We start from the raw sequence: 22,159 nt of genomic DNA, 5'->3' as shown, positions 1-22,159 counted from the left end.
GAAATGTTTTTGGTCCAAACTGATATGTGATATAAATGTAAATATACACTGAATTTAAAATATTTAATATGGTCCCATTGTAGCTCAGTAGGTTAAGAATCAGACATCGTGTCCATGAGGATGTGGGTTCAATCCCTGGCCTTGCTTAGTGGGTTAGGGATCCTGCATTGCTGCAAGCCACAACATAGGTTGCAAATGTCTCTTGGATCCAGCATTGCTGTGGGTATAGCATAGAATAGCAGCTGCTGCTCTGATTCGACCCTTAGCTTGGGAACTTCCATATGTTGAGCGTGTGGCTATAAAAATAAAAAAAAATAAATAAAATATTAAGTATGTAATTTTACATGAATTATATGCTAGAATTGTAATATTTTGTGTATATTTGTTTTAATAAATTAATTAACAATGTTAATTTTACCTTATGCTCCTTTTTAAGAGTCTTGTAGAAAATTTAAAATTATAAATGGATTTTGAATTATGTTTCTATTGGATAGCACTGGTACAAACTAGGAAGAACTTATAGTACTCCTATCCTTGAAATGGCTACCATCAATTATTCATGAATAAGTTTTTCCATATTGAAAGGGAACATTTATTTTCTTCAATATAAAATTTTAATAAAAATTAACACCAATTTTTACTTCACAGAAAATACTCATAAACATAAATAGAGAGCTATGCAACAAAAACAAAATGAGAAATTTACATGCATTTACAGCAATGAATGAACATTGGGTTTTGTGGGAGAGGTATACTCAAGGTACAGTACAAGTCATTTTTGAGACCTTAGTTCAGTTGAATAGGGTACACAGGATGAGTTTTAGCTCACTCTATGTTTTAGAGGTAGAAAGAAAAGATTTAAAAAGAGAAAGGAGAGATTATGATAGTATAAGTTAAAGGGTAAGGTAAAGGTGATAAGGAAAGAAGAGAGAAAAATGAAGCAAAAAAGAGTACAGATATCCATTGAAAATAACAAATTACATACAGAAAATTTGAAATATGTAGGATGAAAAAGAAAAGGGGAAGATAAAATGAAAAAATTTCTCAAGAGGGAAAATTTTGTGATATGTGGTAATACATTAAACTGTTTTTGCTAAAGTTACATTTTGAACAGGTAGGTGCGGTGAGAGATATATCATTTGTTTTCACTATCCATAAGACTTTTTTATTTTTTTATTTTATGTTTTTTATTTTTTCAAGTATACTTGATTTACTCAGTTCTGTCAATTTCTACTGTACAGCAAAATGACACAGTCATTCATATATATATATATATGTATATATATGTGTATATATGTGTATATATATGTATACACACACATTCTTTTTCTCAAAATATCATCCATTTTCCATCATAAATGACTAGATATAGTTCCCTGTGCTATACAGCAGGATCTCATTGCTCATCCACTTCAAATGCAATAGTTTGAATCTGCTAACCCCAGAATCTTAGTCCTTCCCACTCCTCCCTCTCCCTTGTCAACCAGAAGACTGCTCTCCAACAGACTTGTTTCTTTTCTGTGGAAAGGTACATTTGTGGCATATATTGGATTCCAGATATAAGTGATATTATATGGTATTTGTCTTTCTTTTTCTGACCTACTTGACTTGGTATGAGAGTCTCTAGTTCCATCCATGTTGCTGCAAACAGCATTATTTTCTTCTTTTTTTATGGCTGAGTGGTATTCCTTTGTGTATATATACCACATCTTCTTAATTCATTCATCTGTCGATGGACATTTAGGTTATTTCCATATCTTGGATATTGTCAATAGTGCTGCAATGAACATACAGGTGCATGTATTTTTTTCAAGGAAAGTATTGTCCAGATATATGCCCAAGAGTGGAATTGCTGAGTTATATGGTAGTTATATATTTAGTTTTCTGAGATACCTCCATACTGTTTTTCTTAGTGGTTGTACCAATTTACATTCCTATAAACAGTGGAGGAGGGTAACTTTTTCTCCTTTATCATTGATTCTTGATTATAACTACTTAATTGTTTTCTATTTTAATGCATTTGTTTACTTTTTTTTTTAGGGCCACACCCGCAGCATATGGATGTTCCCAGGCTAGGGTTCTAATAAGAGCTATAGCTGTTGGCTTATGCCATAGGTGCAGCAACACCAGATTCAAATCACATCTGTGACTTACACCACAGCTCACAGCAAAATCGGATCCTTAACCCACTGAGCAAGGCCAGGGATTGAACCCATAACCTCATGGTTCCTAGTTGGATTCATTTCTGCTGCATCATGATAGGAACTCCTGTTTTATTTTTATTTATTTATTTATTTTTTTGTCTTTTTAACCTTGCATCCATGGCACATAGAGGTTCCCGTGCTAGGGGTCGAATCTGAACTGTAGCTGCTGGCCTGTACCACAGCCACTGCAATGCCAGATCAGAGCCAAGTCCATGACCCATACCACAGCTCTCAGCAATGCCAGCTCCCTTACCCACTGAGCAAGGCCAGGGATCGAACCTGCATCCTCATGGATGCTAGTCATATTCCTTTCTGCTGAGCCACAATGGGAAGTCATATATTTGTTTTAAACAGAATTTGAGTGGGTTAAATGATTTTGTTATCTAAATGCCTGAAAGAGAAAAAGCAGGATGATGAAAAAAATAAAGATTCCTTTTACTGATAATTTCTACAGTAAAATAGTAAAATACAATGCTAGGAAACAAAATGAGTGTGTTAATTATGGAGAAATAAAATCATGTAAAGAAGTAGTGCATGATGATATTAACAACACAAGTGAAACCATCAGAATAAACCAAACTGAATATTTTTATATGAAATAAAATATGGAATATATTAATGCATTTTATGTCTCTCAGACTATCTTCAACTTCACAAAAATAAAATAAAAATCATTGGATATGGGTTTGATTGAAGAGTACAAAAATCTGGTATAGATGTGGCAGGAGAGATAGAGAATATAATACTGTTAATAAATCTAACTCTCCAATAATGATTCTACTTGCTTTGTTTAGTGTATATGCTATATGATTCAAGGATAACAAGTATTTAGCAATATTTTACCAATATTTTACCATTTTGCCTAGGGCCTCCTTCATATCCTTGTTCCTTAGACTATAGATGAGAGGGTTCAGGCTGGGAGGTAACATAGAATACAATACAGATATGAGGAGATTCAGTGATGATGCAGATTTATAGTTGCTCCCTAAATAAGTGACAATACCGGAAAAGAGAAACAACATCACCACAATGAGATGGGGCATGCAGGTAGAGAAACTTTTGAGCCTGCCTTTTGCAGATGGGATCCTCAGGACAGCTGAGAAAATGTAAATGTAAGAGGCAATCAGGAAAAGAAAGCATACAAAGGCAAAAATACAGCTAGCAATAATAAATGCATATTCTAGATTTTCTCCAGAGCAAGCAAGTGTGAGCACTGAAGGAATATCACAAAAGAACTGATGCACTATGTTAGGACCACAGAAATGGGCAGAGAATGTACCTCCAACATGGACAGATCCATAGATACACCCGCTAGACCATGATGCTGTCACCATCTGCCAACAAGTGCCTCTATTCACGATGGCCTCATAGTATAGAGGATGGCAGATGGCAACATAGCGGTCATAGGACATTGCTATAAGGAGGGCATACTCTGTGCCAGCCAAAAAAATAAAAAGAAAAATTTGTGAGGCACATCCCAGGAAAGAGATGGTTTGGCTTTTGGTCAGAGCATTTATGATGGCTTTGGGCACAGTGACAGAGATGAAGCAGATATCAATCAAGGACAAATTCTTTAGGAAGAAATACATGGGGGACTGGAGACACTTGTCAGTGGTGGTGAGGGTAATGATGAGGAAGTTCCCCATTAGTGCTGCCAGGTAAATCAGGAGGAAGAAGGTAACATATAGTCCTTGTAGCACCTGGTCATCAGGGAATCTCATGAGCAAAAATTCTGTTACAATGGTGGTGTTAGTTGATTTTTTAGCCATGCTGATTCTTATCTGTAAAAGTAAAGATTATTCTGGTAAGTAGCTTATTTAGATGTAGTAACATTCATTTTTATTTAACTTGATACGGCTTAATCCTGAGTGAGGTTTAACTCATCATAGTAACATTGGAAAAATAAATCATGTGCATTTACCTTCTTATATTACAGAGAGGTGACAGAAATAGGATTGCCATTAATGGGAGTTTAGAAAAGATTTAAAATGAAGTAAAGTGCTATATTTTGGTTTTTCACAGAACAGAAATGGTTTTAACATATTTCATGCCATAGGGATCTGAGAGTTGTAAGTTCTTTGAGACAAATCTATGTGTTAAGAAGCTAACATATTTTACAGTTACAATTAAAAAGGAAGCATTTTTCTTTCCTACTCCAGGAGTTATTTGCCAAATACTATTCTAGACAATGAGGAAACTGAATAAAATGAATAAAATACAGCAAAATTAAAAATGAAATAAAAATACATTCAAGTATAGGTTTCAGAAGGAATATGGGGGAAGCATACATTAGTATTACACTGTGATACTATCTTTTCTAATTTTTATCAGATAGAATTGTTCACAATAGAAGTATAGGACACTAAGACTTCCCGACCAATTTACTACAGATCTATTCCTGGTATGGCAGTCTATCTACTCTATTCTGAAAAATTACCACTATAAGAGTGGCTTATCTGTGACCATAAAATGAACCTCTTGGTGACATTAGATTTCATTTAAACAAAATATGTATGGTATAGTCTAGGCATGCAGAGAAAACTAAAATTGTCAGATCATCCTCTAATCATCTCAGTCCTCAAAACAAGTCGTTTGGATATTTTTCTCACCAACAGGTGTGATTTCCTTCCATAGATGCAGATGATAATATTACAATATCTTTCTGCAGGCAGAACAAGAAAAGCACTTGAGTAAATATACTCTTCAAATTTATTGAAATTAATAGATGTCTCTTCTCATTCGTGAAACCTGGCTGTCAGATATAAAGTGAGAAGAGAATATTTTGATAGCCAAAGGACAATTTTACTCAAGAATAGCTGCTTGTTCCATAACTAACTGTACTTAAATACCTTTACTATTCCTGTATGAATGCTGAATTTCAGCTTTATTTCAGCCCCTGGCATTGGTTTAAGATTAATGATTTTACATTTCACATGAGGTTATAGTTATATAATTGGGTATAAATTAACTAGAAGAAATGGCCAAAGGTTCTCATGAGAGATCAAATTATCTGAGGTATCAGAAGACAACTGTAAATCTCTGGACTTAGAACCACTTAGAAGCTGGTCCTAAGAGTGATTTACTTGCCTCTACCAGATTTTGGTTATAAGCATATCACAACTCTATTAAGTCATTTAAGTTGTGCATTGTAACATAAAAATTTTAGTGGAAAATAGAACATCTGAATTCAAGTACTAACGTTTAAATTCAGGAATACATTTTAAGACATGAAGCTGTTTTATTCCCCTTCAGTTCTGCTATTTTTTTAAATTTTTAAACAATAATATACATTCAAATGTGATTCACATAAAACACCAAGCAATGTAGAAAAACTAAAGTAAGATTTGTTTTACACCCACATTTCTCTCCAGGGACCATAGGAGGCACAAGTGTATGAGTGTTTCTTCTAATACATAGACTGTGACTATGCATACAGATTTATGATACATATTTAGTTATTTATGACTGTGCTTACACATTCACTCAAACTTCAAGGTTCAAAGACTCATTTTTTACATGTCTTCCTGCTTCTAGCTTATAGTGTATTATTAAATGGTACACATTTCAGTGTTTTGGTTTCAAGTCTGTCTTCAGTATCACATGTAACATAATTTCAGAGGATTTGTCTGTGCACATGTATACATGATTCCTCAGAAAAAATTTAAAAGTAATTGATACGTCAAGAATGTGGGCATTTGTATTTCCAATAGATTTTACTAGATGTTTCCAAAAATATTTACAAATGTCTACTCCTACTATGAGACAAGAGTTTTTCATTAACTAATAACTCTGTTGAAAACTTTAATAACCTGTTAATATTTGTGAATTTCAAGCTGAAAATAAAATTACATTCTTTTAAATTACATACCCTGATGAAAGTTGTTAGTATATTTTTGGCAAGGTGCACTTATAAATAAAATATATAAATAAATGTTTAATTAGTTTGTATTTAGTCTTCTATTTAATCTTTTTGAATTATAGGATTGTATAGGTCATACATATGTGCTATATGTATTCATACTCTGCTATATATATATATATATATATATGCTAATCATACTCATATGTGTACTTTATATTCAGTCAACATTTAAAATATTACAAATATTTTCTCTAGACCTGAAATGTTTATAACTTAAAATCTATCATACAAATATATAAAAACAACAAAATTGAAAAATGTTAAAAATTTTTCCTTTAAAATTGGTAACATACAATGTTGAGCAGTATTGTGTGCAGCATTTAATATTGTATTGGATGTTATAATCAGTGCAATTAGGTGGGGAATAGGGATTAAAATAATTAAATTGGAGAAAAAGGAAGTGAAGTCTCCATACTTAAAAATGGTATATCAGCTTAAAAAAAAAAAAACAACAAAATAATTTGTTAAAGGGGCTATATGGAACAACTGCAGCAAAATCCAGGAGTTCCCATTGTGGGAAACAAATACCATTAGTATCCACGGGGATGCGGGTTAGATTCCTGGCATCGCTCAGTGGGTCAGGGATCTGGGGTTGCAGTAAGCTGTGGTGTGGGTCACAGACACAGTGTGGATCCCACGTCGCTGTGGCTATGACATAGGCAATTCTACCCTTAGCCTGGGGACCTCCATATGACATGAGTGTGGCACTGAAAAGAAAAGAAAAAAAAAAAAAGAAAAATAAAAAAAATATTCAAAGGCAGAAAAAAAGTGGGCTTTGGGTTCCAGCTTCTGTCTGGTGGACGCTCACAACCTTTTTATTCATCCAGATTTTGAATAAACAACAATAACATTTCCTCCTAAATTTCTGAATCCTATGTCTTTTTATATTATATGAACACTCTTGACAGGATGTGAAAGAACTGGGGACTGAGAACAAAAACCAGCAACTGCAAGTAGGGGGCTCTCTGGTGAAGATTGAAGGCATACCCTTGCTATCTTTCATATCTTAACAACAGCTATTCCATCTCCTTTGTGGGATGCACCTCCCAGGTTTTCCTTGTTATTTTTTTTCTACTGGCACAGAGCTTGTTCTCCTTCTAGGGATTTCCTATAATCCTTATGCTGCTATCTGCCATCCTCTTTAATAGGAGGCCACCATGAATATAGGAGTCTATGTGCAGATGGTGACAGCATCATGGTTTAGCAGATGTGTCTATGGATCCATTCACATTGCATTGGAATTCATCAGATCCAAGTTTCAGTTGTGACCTACACCAAAGTTATGGCGACGCCAGATCCTGAACCCACTGCCCAAGGCTGGGGATTGAACCTGCACTGTAGCAGATAAAATGCCAGATCCTTAACCCGTTGAATCACAGCAGGAACTCCAAAACTGTAATTGTAGTATTTTTTCTTGTATTATTAAATATCAGCCACTAGTAAATTTTTGAAAGTTTTTTGTAATTCTGTGGTTTAGAAATGTAGAGAAACATTTCTAATTTGTTACAGACAAGGAGTAGGAATTTAGAAATCATTCAAGTAGTCTTTTTTTTTTTAATTTTTTGTCCAGAATTTAATTTAGAATATGTATTCTAGAATAATATAAGATTTTTTGGAACATTTAATAACAATATATCCTGTTATATTTGTATAACTATTTCTTATCCCAATTTTGAGAATTATTTGGCCATTTGAAGTTGACATAATTTTTCTGATGCCATTTATTTCTTTTACTTTTGGGATACACATAATGCACATGTTGGTTCAATATATAGTAAATCACATACCCCATAAACTTTGTTTAATTTTCTCCATTTTTTCCTCATTTCTAAAATTTAATTACTTAAAATTGCCTATCTTGAAGGTCTCTTTCTTTCCCATGCCTCTTAGAGTCTGCTGTTGAACTCTTCTAGCGAACTTTCTATTCAGTTTTTGTATTTTTAACTCAGCAATTTCTATTTGTTTTATTAATATTTATATTTTCCTCTTAATTAATTTGTTCTTTTTTATTCATGTTCATGTTATATGTAATTGGCAATACATTAATAACTGTATTAATTTAGGTTTACCAAATAATTTCATATTTATATATTGAAAAATGATTATCATAAGTTTAGTTAACATACATCACAAATACTTTTAATGCGAAATTTTGACTTACTGTCTTAGATAGTTTCAAATATATAATACTCTATTGTTAACAATAGTCACCTTGTTGTGTACATCTTGATAGCCTTCACCGATTTTGCCCACAACCTGCCCTTTCCTCTGCCAACCACCAATCTAATCTCTGTATCTGTGAGTAGGGCTCTTTTAGAGTCCACATATAAGTGAATATCATACCATATTTGTCCTTCTCTGTCTGACTTATTTCACTTAGCATAATGTCCTCAAATTTCATCTTTCTTTCACAAATGACAAAAATCTCCTTTTTGTGTCTGATTAATATGTAATGATTTGTGCACACATTTTCTTTATGTTTGTTGTTTTCATGTTTTGACAATTGTAAACAATGTTTCAATAAACATAGATATGCAGATAACTTAATACTGTGGTTATGCTACCTTCAGTTATTCAACCAGAAGTGGAGTTGCTGGATTATATGGTAGTTCTATTTTTAATTTTTTGAGAAACCTCTATAATGCTTTTTGTAGTGGCTGCACCAATCTATATTTCCACTATCAGTGCCCAAGAATTATCTTTTTGCCACATCTTCACCAACCCTTTTAATCCTTTTTTTGGAAAAGTTAAATATTTTAACAATTGTAAAATTAAACCTCAGTGTGGTCTTAATTTGCATTTCCCTGATATTACTGATTCTAATCATCTTTTCAGCTACCTTTTGAACATTTGTACATTTTCTTGGGGAAAATATTTACTTAATCCCACAGTTGATTTTTGAATTAGATTATTTTTGCTATTGAGTTTTATGATTTTATACATCTTTGATATTAACCCTTATCAGAAATGTCATATGCAGATATTTTCTCTAATTTTATAGGTTTTCCTTTTATTTTGCTGATGATTTCCTTTTCTGTGATGACTTTTAGTTTGATATGGTGCAAAGTATTTAGTATTTTTGTTGTATTGCTTTCGTTGTGAAACCCCAAAAACATAACAAAGTCTGTCAAGGAGCTCATGTTTTCTTCTAAGAGATTTATGGTTCCAGGTCTTATGTTTGAATCTATTCCACTTTAATTTAAAATACGTGCACTGGTCTATTTTAAGTTAATATATGTCTATGGTAAATTTTGCATATGGTTGTCCAGTTTTTCCAAAGCCAATCCTTAAAGAGACTGTTCTTTCCTCATTGTGTAAAAGTGACCCTTGCTTATGAGTAAATTTAGCATACACATGTGGGTATATTTCTAAGCTATCTATTTTGATCAATAGAGAATGTGTCTGTTTTTATTCCAATTCACCTTTCAAAAGCTTTATTTTATTTATTTATTTTTTATTTTTGCCCTTTGTCCTCTTAGACCACACCTGCCCCACATAGAGGTTCCCAGGCTAGGGGTCTAATCTGAGCTGTTGCTGCCCGGCCTATGCCACAGCTACAGCAATGCCAGATCCAAGCCGCATCTGCAGCTCATGGCAACACCAGATCCTTAACTCACTGAGCAAGGCCAGGGATCAAACCCTCAACCTCATGGTTCCTAGTTGGATTCGTTTGTGCTGCGCTACCACGGGAACTCCTATTTTTTTTTTAATATACTTTGAAATGAGAAAGTGTAAGGATTCCAAATTTATTTTTCCTTGAGATTTCTTTGGTTATTTGGGGTCTTTTGTAGTTCTATACAAATTTAAGATTATTTGTTCCAGTTTTGTAATAATGACATGGGGATTTGACAGGGATTACATTGAATGGGAAGATTGCTTTGGGTAGTATGGACATTTTAACAATGATAACGTGTTCACTCAATGAGCACAGAATAACTTCTATTTATTTGTATTTTTTTCAGCTACTTTTTTTTTTTGTCTTTTTGCCATTTCTTGGGCTGCTCCTGCGGCATATGGAGGTTCCCAGGCTAGGGGTCGAATCAGAGCCGTAGCCACCAGCCTACACCAGAGCCACAGCAACGCGGGATCTGAGCTGCATCTGCAACCTACACCACAGCTCATGGCAATGCCAGATCCTTAACCCACTGAGCAAGGCCAGGGACCGAACCCTCAACCTCATGGTGCCTAGTCGGATTCGTTAACCACTGCGCCACGATGGGGGAACTCCTTAAATTACTTATTTTTATCTTGCCTGATTGTTTGTGTAAGACTGCTAGTATTTCATTAAGTAAAAGTGGTGAGAGTGGCCATCCTTGTCTTGTTTTTGATATTAAAGGAAAAATATTTGGCATTTCAATGTGAGTATGATGTTGGCTATAGTCATGTCATATGTGACTTTTATTACATAGAAGTATGCTTCTTACACCCAAATTTTGAGTTTTTTTATCATGAATGTTGAATTTGTCAAGTATTTTTTCTGCATCAATTGAGATAATTATATAATTTTTGGTTTCATATTGTTAATATAATTTAATACATTGTTAGATTTGTGGATATTGAACCATCTTTGCTCCCTTGGTATAAATCTCACTTGATCATTGTGCTTGAGTATCTTAATATATTGTTAAGTTTGCTAATAATTTATTGAGGATTTTTTTCATATGTTTTCCCAAAGTATTGGCCAGTAATTTTGCTTTCTAATTTTTTGAGAGACTAGTGCTGGATTAGTGACATGAGTGTAGAAGTGTCCTTTTGTTTTCTAATTCTTTAAAGCATCAGAAAGAGATTGATATTACTTTTTCTTAAGTATTGATTGAATCCACCAATTAAACTATTTGGTCTTGGGCTTTTGTTTGTTTGGAGTTGTTTGAACACTGACTCAATCTCTTGACTAATAATTAGGGCATTCAAATTTTCTATTTCTTCATGTTCAGTCTTGAAAAATTGTTAGTCTCCATTTTTTTTTTTGGCTTTCCATTTGCACTGAGTATTTTTTGCATCCTCTCTCTTTCAATCAGTGTATGTCCTTAAAGTCAAAATAACTCTCTTCTAGGTTGGATTTTATTTACTTTTTAAATTTATTTAGCAATGCTCTGACTTTTGTTTGGATAATTTAGCTCATTGATATTTAAATAATTATGGTTTTGGAATTCCCATTATAGTTCAGTGGGTTATGAACCGGTGATTATCCATGAGGATGCAGGTTTGTTCCCTGGCCTTGCTCTGTGGGTTAAGTATCCAGCTCAGATGCTCTGCTGCTGTGGCTGTGGCATAGGCTGGCAGCTGCAGCTCCAATCCAACCCCTACCCTGGAATGTTGATGTTGCAGATCTAAAAAAATACTACTACTAGTACTACTACTACTTCTACTACTATTTTGGTATGGATTTACTACTGCCATTCTGTTCATTGTTTCCTTGCTCTTTTGTAATTACTTTATTCCTTTCTTTTTCTCTTGCTCCTTTTTTTTTGTGATTTGATGATTTTCTGTAGGGTTATGCTTAGATGTCTTCTACTTATATTTTGTTTCTAATATAATTTTTGCTTTGTGTTATTAAACATGAGGCTTGTATAAAACATTTTATATTAATGATATATTCAAATTGATAAATTAAGTTTAAATGGATGCTAAAGCTCTATATTTTTATTTTTAATGAGTTATAATTGACTTACAACATTGTGTGAGTTTCAGGTATATAGCAAATTGATTCATATATGTAGATGAATATTTATTCATATTCTTTTCCATTATTGGCTATTACAAGATATTGAATATAGTTCCATGTGCTATACACTAAGTCCTGATGTTTATCAAATTTGTTCATAGTAGTGTGTATCTGTTACCCCCAAGCTCCTAATTTATGTCTCTAAATTCACTCCCAATTTGGTAGCCACATACTTGTTTTCTCTATGAATCCATTTCTGATTTGTGTTCATTGCATTATATTTTTTTTGTTTTCACATGTAAGTGATGTCATATATTACTTGTATACTTGTGTCTGACATACTTCACTGAATATGATAAACTCTAGATGTACCCATGTTGCTGAAAATGACAATATTTCATTTTTTTTATGGCTGAGGCATACGTTGTCTTCTTTATCCACTGTTCTGTTAATGAACACTTAGGTTTCCTCCATGCCTTGGCTATGGAAATCATACTGCTATAAATATTGGGGTGCATGGATCTTTTTGCATTAGTGTTTTCATATTTTCTGGATATATATCCAGGAGTGATATAGTTGGATCATATGGTAGCTCTATGTTTAGATTTTTAAAGACCATACATACTGTTTTCCACAGTGACTGGGTAAATTTATATTCTTTTCAACAGTGTAGGAGAATTTATTTCTCCCCAAACACTCTCCAGGAAGTTCCTGTTGTGATGCAGTGTATATATGAGGATGTGTGTTCAATCTTGGCTTTGCTCAGTGGGTTAAGGATATGGCATTGTTGTGAGATGTGGTGTAGGTTGCAGAGGCTCTTGGATCTGGTGTTGCAGTGGCTGTGGTGTAGGCCAACAGCTATAGCTCCAATTTGAACCCTAGTCTGGAAACTTCCATATGCCACAGGCCCTAATTAAAAAAAAAAAAAAAACCTCTACCTCTCCAGCTTTTATTATTTGTACACATTTTGATGATGGCCATTCTGACTGGTGTGGTAATACCTAGTTGTAGATTTTATTTGGATTTCTCTAATAATTACCAATGTTGAGCATCTTTTCATGTGCCTGATAGCCACCTGTATGTCTTCAGAGAAGTGTGTATTTAAGCCTTATGTACAAATTTATTGGGGTTTTGGTTTTTGGTTTGATATTGAAATGTATGAGCTGATTTATATTTTGGAAATTAATCTATTGTCAATATTTTATCTCACTCCATAGGTTGTCTTTTCATTATATTTCTGGTTTTCTTTGCTGTGCCTATACTTTTGATTAGTTCCCATTTTTTAATACTTTTTAGTATTTGCTTTTATTTATTTTGCCTTGGAAGGCTGATCTAAGAAAACTGCTACATTAAATGTCAGAGGATATTTTGCCTATGTTTTCTTTACGGAGTTCTTTAGTCTTTAAGCTATTTTGAGTTAATTTCTGTGTATGGTGTGAGAGAGTGTTCTGATGACTCATTTACATGTGACTTATCCAGATTTTCCAATACGACTAGTTGATGGATTGTATTTTCTCTACTGTATATTCTTGCTTCCTTTGTTGAAGATTGACTGTAGACGTGTAGGTTTATTTCTAGGCTCTCTTTTCACTTTTATTGATCTATATATCTGTTTTTGTCACAAACCATAGTGTTTTGGTTTCTGTAGCTTGTAGTATTGGCTAAAGCCTAGGAGGGCTATTCTTGCAGCTTTGTTCTTTTATTCAGGATTTCATTGGCTATTCTGGGTTTTCCATGTTTCATATAAATTTTAGGACTATTTGTTCTAGTTCTATGAAAAAAGTCATCAATAATTAGGTAAGGATCACATTAAACCATTAAATTGCTTTGTGTACTATGGCCATTTTAACAACAGTAATTCTTCTCATCCAAGCAAATGAAATATATTTCCATTTCATTGAATCATATTCAATTATCTTAATCAGTGTTTTATAGTTCTTAGCATATAAGACTTTCACCTTCTTGGTTACATTTATTCCCAGGTATTTTTAATAGGATTTTAAATTGGATTTTTTTTTTAATTTATTTTTTTTTATTTTCCCACTGTACAGCAAGGGGGTCAGGTTATCCTTACATGTATACATTACAATTACATTTTTCCCCCACCCTTTCTTCTGTTGCAACATGAGTATCTAGATATAGTTCTCAATGCTACTCAGCAGGATCTCCTTGTAAATCTATTCTAGGTTGTGTCTGATAAGCCCAAGCTCCCGATCCCTCCTACTCCCTCCCCCTCCCATCAGGCAACCACAAGTCTCTTCTCCAAGTCCATGTTTTTCTTTTCTGAGGAGAAGGTCATTTGTGCTGGATATTAGATTCCAGTTATAAGTGATATCATATGGTATTTGTCTTTGTCTTTCTGGCTCATTTCACTCAGGATGAGATTCTCTAGTTCCATCCATGTTGCGGCAAATGGCATTATGTCATCCTTTTTTATGGCTGAGTAGTATTCCATTGTGTATATATACCACTTCTTCCGAATCCAGTCATCTGTTGATGGACATTTGGGTTGTTTCCACGTCCTGGCTATTGTGAATAGTGCTGCAATGAACATGCGGGTGCATGTGTCTCTTTTATTTTTATATTTCATTGTTAGTGTAAAGAAATTCAGATGATCTCTTGTATCATCTGTATTAATGATATTAACCTTGTATCCTGCTTCCTTGCTGGATTCATTTATCAGTTCAGATAGTTTCTGTGTGGAGTCTTTTGAGTTTTTTACGTAGAGTATCATGTCATCTATGTATAATGACAATTTTACCTCTTCACTTTCAATTTTGATATGTTTTATTTCTTTTTCCTTAATGATTTCTGTGGTTATAACTTCCAACACTATGTATGTTGAGTAGAAGTGGTAAGAATGGAAATCTTTGTTTTGTTGCAGAATTTAGAGAAAGGATTTAAGTACTTCACCATGGAGTACTATATTAACTGTGAATTGGTTATAAATGACCTTATTATGTTGAGATATGTTCTATCTATACCCACTTTTGTGAGAGTTTTTATCTTGAATGGATGTTGAATTTTATCAGATGTTTTTCTTAAAGCTCTGTATTTTTGATTTCCCATCCCTACATTTTGGTATCACAACTTACATGTTTTTATCTTATTTCTCTATTAGCAAAACACCTATTATTTGACATTTAACCACCAAATAATATTTTGTTGTCATTTATTCACCACCATTTATAACATTAGAATAATATGCATTTAATTTTATATTTTCCCTTACATTTAAGACTTACAGTCTCATAGGTTTTCCTGTTAGTATTTTTTATTTACGTATGGCATGCGGAAGGTCTCAGCCTAGGGGTCTAAGCAGAGCTTCAGCTGCAGTCTACACCCCAGCCATGACAATACTGGATCTGAGCTGCTTTTGTGACCTAAGCCATAGCTTGCAGCAACACTGGATCCTTAACCCACTGAGCAAAGCCAGGAATCAAACCTGCATCCTGTGGACACTATGTTGTGTTCTTTAACTACTGAACCACAACAAGAACTCCTGTTACCACCACTCAGTATCTTATTTTAACTTGAAGAAGTCCCTGTAATATTTCTTGTAAAGATGGTCTAGTAGTAATGAATTTCTTCAGCATTGGCTTTCTTCAAAAATTCTTTCTCTCCTTCAAATCTGAAGGACAATTTTGCCAGGTAGTGTAATTTGAGGTGGTAGTTTTGTTGCTGTTGTTGTTGTTGTTTTCTACATGTCAAAAACATTGTGCCAATCGCTTCTGTCTGGACTGTAAACTTTCAGCTGAAAAACCTTTTGATTATATTATTGGGATTCTCTTGTACATAAAAAGTTGTGTATTTTCTTTCTCTCTGATTTTAAGATTCTCTTCCTATCTTTAACTTGACAATTTAATTATAAGTGCCATTGTAGGTCTCTTTAGATTTTTCTTAATTGGAACTCTCCAGGCTTCTTGGGTCTGGATGTTTGTTTCTTCCAAAGTTTAGGCACGTTTCCAGCCACAATTTCTTCAAATAAACTTTTTAAGCAGCAATACCTCATTGTAGTTTTGATTTGCATTTCTCTAATAATTAGTGATGAGCGTTTTTTCATGTGCCTTTTGGCCACACATATGTCTTCTTAAGAGAAATGTTTATTTAATTCTTCTGCCCATTTTTCTTTTGGGTTTTTTTGTTGTTGAGTGGTATGACTCATTTATATACTTTGGAGATTAGGCCTTTGTCTGTTGCATCATTTGCAAAGATTTCCTCCCATTCTGTGTGTTGCATTTTCACTTTTTGAATGGTTTACTTTCCTGTGCAAAAGTTTTTGAGTTTCATTATTTCCCATTGGTTTATTTTTGTTTTTATTGACCTTATTCTAGGAGGTAGATCAAACAAGATATTGCTCTGATTTATGTCAAAGTGTGTTCTGCCTATGTTTTCCTCTAGGAGCTTTATAATATCTGGCCTTATATTTAGGTCTTTAATGCGTTTTGATTTTATTTTTGTGCTTGTGAATGGTGTTAGAGAGCATTATAATTTCATTCTTTTACCAGTTTTCCCAGCACAACTTATTGAAAAGACTACCTTTCTTCCACCATATATTCTTACCTCCTTTGTCATAAATTAATTGACCATCGGTGCTTGAGTTTATTTCTGGGCTTTCTATCTTGTTCCATTGATCTATATTTCTGTCTTTGTGCCAGTACCATATTGCATTGATAATTGTAGCCCTGAAGCATTTTCTCAGGTCAGGGAGCCTGATTCATCCATTTCCAATTTTATTTTTCAATTTTGTTTTGGTTATTCAAGGTATTTTTGTGTTTCCATACAAATACTAAAATATTCTGTTCTAGTTCTGTGAAGAATGTCCTTGGTATTTTGATAGGGATTGCATTGAATCTGTAGATTGCAATGGGTAGTATAATCATTTTGAAAATATTGTCTTCTAATCCAAGAGCATGGTATGTCTTTCCATCTGAGTCCTCTTTGATTTCTTTCAATAGTCATATAGTTTTCAGAGTATAGGTCTTTTGGCTTTTTAAGTAGATTTATTCTAGGTATTTTATTCTTTTTGGTGTGATGGTAAATGTGGTGGTTTCTCTGACTTCTCTTTCTGATTTTTCATGGTTAGTATATAGAAATGCAGCCAATTTCTGTGTATTAATTTTGCATCCTGCAATTTTGTCAAATATATTGATGAGTTCTAACAGTTTTTTTGGTAGTGTCTTTGGGTTTTCCATGTATATTATCATGTTGTCTGTAAACAATGATAGTTTTACTTCATCTTTTCCAATTTGGATTCCTTTTATTTCTTTTTCTTCTCTAATTGCCATTGCTTGGCCTTCCAAAACTACTTTGAGTAGTGGTGGTGAGAGCAGACATCCTTGTCTTAGCAGGAATTCTTTCAGCTTTTCACCCTTGAGAATGATATTAGTTGTGGATTTTCACATATGGCTTTTATTATGTTGAAGTAGGTTCCCTCTATGCCCACCCACTTTCCAAACAGTTTTTATCAGAAATAGGTGTTGAATTTTGTCAAAAGTTTTTTCTTCATCTATTGAGATGATCATTTTTTTTCTTTTTCAGTTTGTTGATATAGTATATCACACTGATTAATTTGTGGGTATTGAAGAATCCTTGCATCTCTGGAATAAATCCCACTTGATCATGGTGTATGACCATGTTAATATATATTTGTATTTGGTTTGCTAATATTTCTTTGAGGATTTTAGCATCCATGTTCTTCAATAATATTGGCCTGTAATTCTTTTTTCTGTTTTCCTGGTCTGGCTTTAGTATCAGGGTGATTCCTCACAGAATGATCTTAAGAGTGTTCCTTCCTCTGCAATTTTTTGGATGTATTTCAGAAGAATAGACATCAACTTTTCTCTGAAATTTTGATAAAATTTGCCTGTGTGGCCATCAGGTCGAGGCCTTTTATTTTTTAACATTTTTAAATCACATTTTCAATTTCAGTATTTGTGATTGATCTATTCATATTTTATATTTCTTCCTGGTTCAGTCCTGGTAGGTTGTAATTTTGTAAGAACCTATCCATTTCTTCTGAAACGTCCCTTTATTTACATATAGTTTCTTACAGTAGTCTCTTAAAATCTTTTGTGTTTCTGTGGCATCAGTTGCATTTTCTCCTTTTCCATTTCTAATTTTATTGATTTGAGTCCTCTCCATTTTTTCTTGGTGACTCCGGATAAAGGTTTATCAATTTTGTTGATCTTTTCAAAGAACAAACTTTTGGTTTAATTTATCTTCTCTATTGCTTTCTTTGTCTCTATTTTATTTATTTCTGCTCTGATCTTTATGATTTCTTTTCTTCTACTAATTTTGGGCTTGTTTGTTCTTCTTTCTCTAGTTGCTTTAGGTATAAGCTAGCTCATTTATTTGAGTTTTTTCTTCTTTCCTGAGAAAATACTGTATTGCTGTAAACTTTCTGCTCAGAGCTGCTGTTGCTGTGTCCCATGGGTTTGGGAGTATTGTATTTTTGTCATCTTTTTTTTCTAGGTTTTTTTTTTAATTTCCACTTTGATTTCTTCAATGATTCATTGGTTGTTCAGCAGCATATTTTTTTTAGCTTCCAGGAAGTTTTTTTTTTTTTCTTGTAGTTGATTTCTAGTCTTATGACATTTTCCTCAGAGAAAATGCTTGAAATAATTTCAACTTTTTAAAACTTACCAAAGCTTGGTTTCTGGCCCAAGATGTGATCTATTCTGGAGAATGTTACATTTTGCTGCTTTGGGATGGAATTTTCTATAAACCTCAGTTAAGTCTATCTGTGCTAAGGTGTTATTTAAGGCCTGTGTTTCCTTTTTGATTTTCTGTCTGGATAATTTGTCCATTGCTATGAGTAGAGTCAAAGTAAGTGGGGAGTCAGAGTCTCCCATTATTATTTTATTTCTGTCAATTTGTCCATTTATGCTTGTCAGCAGATGTCATATATTGAGGTAATTGTATATTATGTTTATATGTATTTATAATTTTTATCTTTTTGGATAGATTCTTTGATCATTATGTACAGTCCTTTTTTGTCTCTTATGACTTTATTTTAAAGTATATTTTGTCTGTTAGGAGTATTACTACTGCCACTTTTCTATGATTTATATTTGCATGTGATACTTTATTCTATCCCCTTACTTTCAATCTGTTTGAGTGCTTGGATCTCAAGTGGGGCTCTTGTATATAGCATATATATATATATATATATAAGGGTCTTGTTTTTACATACATTCAGTCAGTGTCTTTTGGTTACAATATTTAATCAATTTACATTCAGTATAATTATGGATAAGTATGTGTTTATTGCCATTCTATAAATTTTTCAGATTGTAGCTTTGGGTCTTTTTTTCTTCCCTTCCTCTCTTGTCTTCTATTGTGATTTGCTATCTTTAGTGGTGCATTTGGATTAATTTTTTTTATATAATTTTTTTTTAATTTTCCCACTGTACAGCAAGGGGGTCAGGTTATCCTTACATGTATACATTACAATTACATTTTTCCCCCACCCTTTCTTCTGTTGCAACATGAGTATCTAGACAAAGTTCTCAATGCTACTCAGCAGGATCTCCTTGTAAAACTATTCTAAGTTGTGTCTGATAACCCCAAGCTCCCTATACCTCCCACTCCCTCCCCCTCCCATCAGGCAGCCACAAGTCTTTTCTCCAAGTCCATGATTTTCTTTTCTGAGGAGATGTTCATTTGTGCTGGATATTAGATTCCAGGTATAAGTGATATCATATGGTATTTGTCTTTGTCTTTCTGGCTCATTTCACTCAGGATGAGATTCTCTAGTTCCATCCATGTTGCGGCAAATGGCATGATGTCATTCTTTTTTATGGCTGAGGAGTATTCCATTGTGTATATATACCACATCTTCCGAATCCAATCATCTGTCGACGGACATTTGGGTTGTTTCCATGTCCTGGCTATTGTGAATAGTGCTGCAATGAACATGCGGGTGCACGTGTCTCTTTTAAGTAGAGTTTTGTCCGGATAGATGCCCAAGAGTGGGATTGTGGGGTCATATGGAAGTTCTATGTATAGATTTCTAAGGTATCTCCAAACTGTTCTCCATAGTGGTTGTACCAGCTCACATTCCCACCAAGAGTGCAGGTGGGTTCCCTTTTCTCCACAGCCCCTCCAGCACTTGTTATTTGTGGATTTTATTAATGATGGCCATTCTGACTGGTGTGAGGTGGTATCTCATGGTAGTTTTGATTTGCATTTCTCTTATAACCAGCGATGTTGAGCATTTTTTCATGTGTTTGTTGGCCATCTGTATATCTTCTTTGGAGAAATGTCTATTCAGGTCTTTTGCCCATTTTTCCATTGATTGAGTGGTTTTTTTGCTGTTGGGTTGTATAAGTTGTTTATATATTCTAGATATTAAGCCATTGTCCATTGCATCATTTGAAACTATTTTCTCCCATTCTGTAAGTTGTCTTTTTGTTTTCTTTTGGGTTTCCTTTGCTGCAAAAAGCTTTTCAGTTTGATGAGGTCCCATGGGTTTATTTTTGCTCTAATTTCTATTGCTTTGGGAGACTGACCTGAGAAAATATTCATGATGTTGATGTCAGGGAGTGTTTTGCCTATGTTTTCTTCTAGGAGTTTGATGGTGTCCTGTCGTATATTTAAGTCTATTTTGAGTTTATTTTTGTGCATGGTGTGAGGGTGTGTTCTAGTTTCATTGCTTTGCATGTTGCTGCCCAGGTTTCCCAGCAATGCTTGCTGAATAGACTTTCTTTTTCCCATTTTAAGTTCTTGCCTCCCTTGTCAAAGATTAATTGACCATAGATGTCAGGGTTTATTTCCAGATTCTCTATTCTGTTCCATTGGTCTGCCTGCCTGTTTTGATACCAGTGCCATGCTGTTTTGATGACTGTGGCTTTGTAATATTTTTGAAGTCTCAGAGATGTTTGCCTCCTGTTTGGTTTTTGTTTCTCAGGATTGCTTTGGCGATTCTGGGTGTTTTGTGGTTCCATATAAATGTTTGGATTGTTTGTTCTAGTTCTGTGAAAAATGTCCTGGGTAATTTGATAGGGATTGCATTGAATCTGTAGATTGCTTTGGGTAGTATGGCCATTTTTACAATACTGATTTTTCCGATCCAGCAACATGGAATATCTTTCCATTTCTTTACCTCTTCTTTGATTTCTTTGATTAAAGTTTTATAGTTCTCGGCATATAGGTCCTTTACCTCCTTGGTCAGGTGTATTCCAAGGTATTTGATTTTGTGAGGTGCAATTTTGAAAGGTATTGTATTTTTGTGTTCCTTTTCTAATATTTCATAGCTGGTATACAGAAATGCGACTGACCTCTGAGTTTTAATTTTATATCCTGCAACTTTGCTGAATTTATTGATCAGTTCAAGGAGTTTTTGGGTTGAGTCCTTAGGGTTTTCTATGTATAGAATCATGTCATCTGCATACAGTGACAGTTTGATCTCTCCTCTTTCTATATGGATGCCTTTTATTTCTTTTGTTTGTCTAATTGCTGTGGCTAGGACTTCCAAAATGATGTTGAAGAGCAGTGGTGAGAATGGGCATCCCTGTCTTGTTCCAGATTTGAGTGAGAAGGCTTTCACTTTTTCCCCATTGAGGATTGTATTTGCTGTGGGTTTATCATAAATGGCTTTGATTATATTCAGGAATGTTCCCTCTATACCCACTTTGGTGAGGGTCTTGATCATGAATGGATGTTGAACTTTGTCAGATACTTTTTCTGTGTCTATTGAGATGATCATATGATTTTTGACTTTTTTTTTGTTAATGTGGTGTATGATGCTGATTGATTTGCATATGTTGAACCATCCTTGTGAACCTGGGATGATCCCAACCTGGTCATGGTGTACAACTTTTTTGGTATGTAGTTGGATTTGGATGGCTAAGACTTTGTTGAGAATTTTTGCATCTATATTCATCAGTGATATTGGGCAATAGTTTTCTTTTTTGGAGGGTTCTGTCTGGTTTTGAAGTGAAGGTGATGGTGGCATCATAGAATGTCTTTGGGAGTATTCCTTCTTCTTTTCAACCTTTTGAAAGAGTTTAAGGAGGATGGGCACCAATTCCTCTTTATATGTTTGATAGAATTCCCCTGTGAAGCCATCTGGTCCTGGACTTTTATTTGTAGGGAGTGATTTTATGACCTCTTCAATTTCATTTCTAGTGATCGGTCTGTTCAGTTGGTCTGTTTCTACTTGATTCAGTTTTGTCAGGCTGTAAGATTCTAGAAAATTGTCCATTTCTTCCAGATTGTCAAACTTGTTGCCATATAGTTGTTCATAGTATTCTCTTATGGTTTTTTGTACTTCTGTTGTATCCGTTGTGATTTCTCCTTTTTCATTTATATTTTTGGTTATTTGGGTTTTTTCTGTCCTCTTTTTAGTGAGTCTGGCCAGGGGTT

The 22,159-nt window shown here is 34.0% G+C and overlaps 1 protein-coding gene across 1 annotated transcript; it reads right to left on the bottom strand.

The window, feature by feature from the left end:
• Positions 1–3,043: 3,043 nt before the first annotated feature.
• On the bottom strand, positions 3,044–3,973 carry LOC146405418 (olfactory receptor 14A16-like). The gene has a single exon (XM_085011687.1). It carries the CDS (start codon positions 3,971–3,973, stop codon positions 3,044–3,046), a length of 930 nt encoding a protein of 309 aa, XP_084867813.1.
• Between the last annotated feature and the right edge of the window lie 18,186 nt (positions 3,974–22,159).

Source organism: Sus scrofa, chromosome 2 (genome assembly GCF_054392235.1).
Source record: "Sus scrofa isolate SSC_HxYL_T2T_F1_AM1 chromosome 2, Sscrofa_HxYL_maternal_Yorkshire_Landrace_v2.0, whole genome shotgun sequence".
In the NCBI taxonomy this organism is placed as follows: domain Eukaryota; kingdom Metazoa; phylum Chordata; class Mammalia; order Artiodactyla; family Suidae; genus Sus; species Sus scrofa.
Note: the sequence above shows the minus strand (reverse complement) of the source record. Positions and strands in the feature narration are given on the sequence as shown.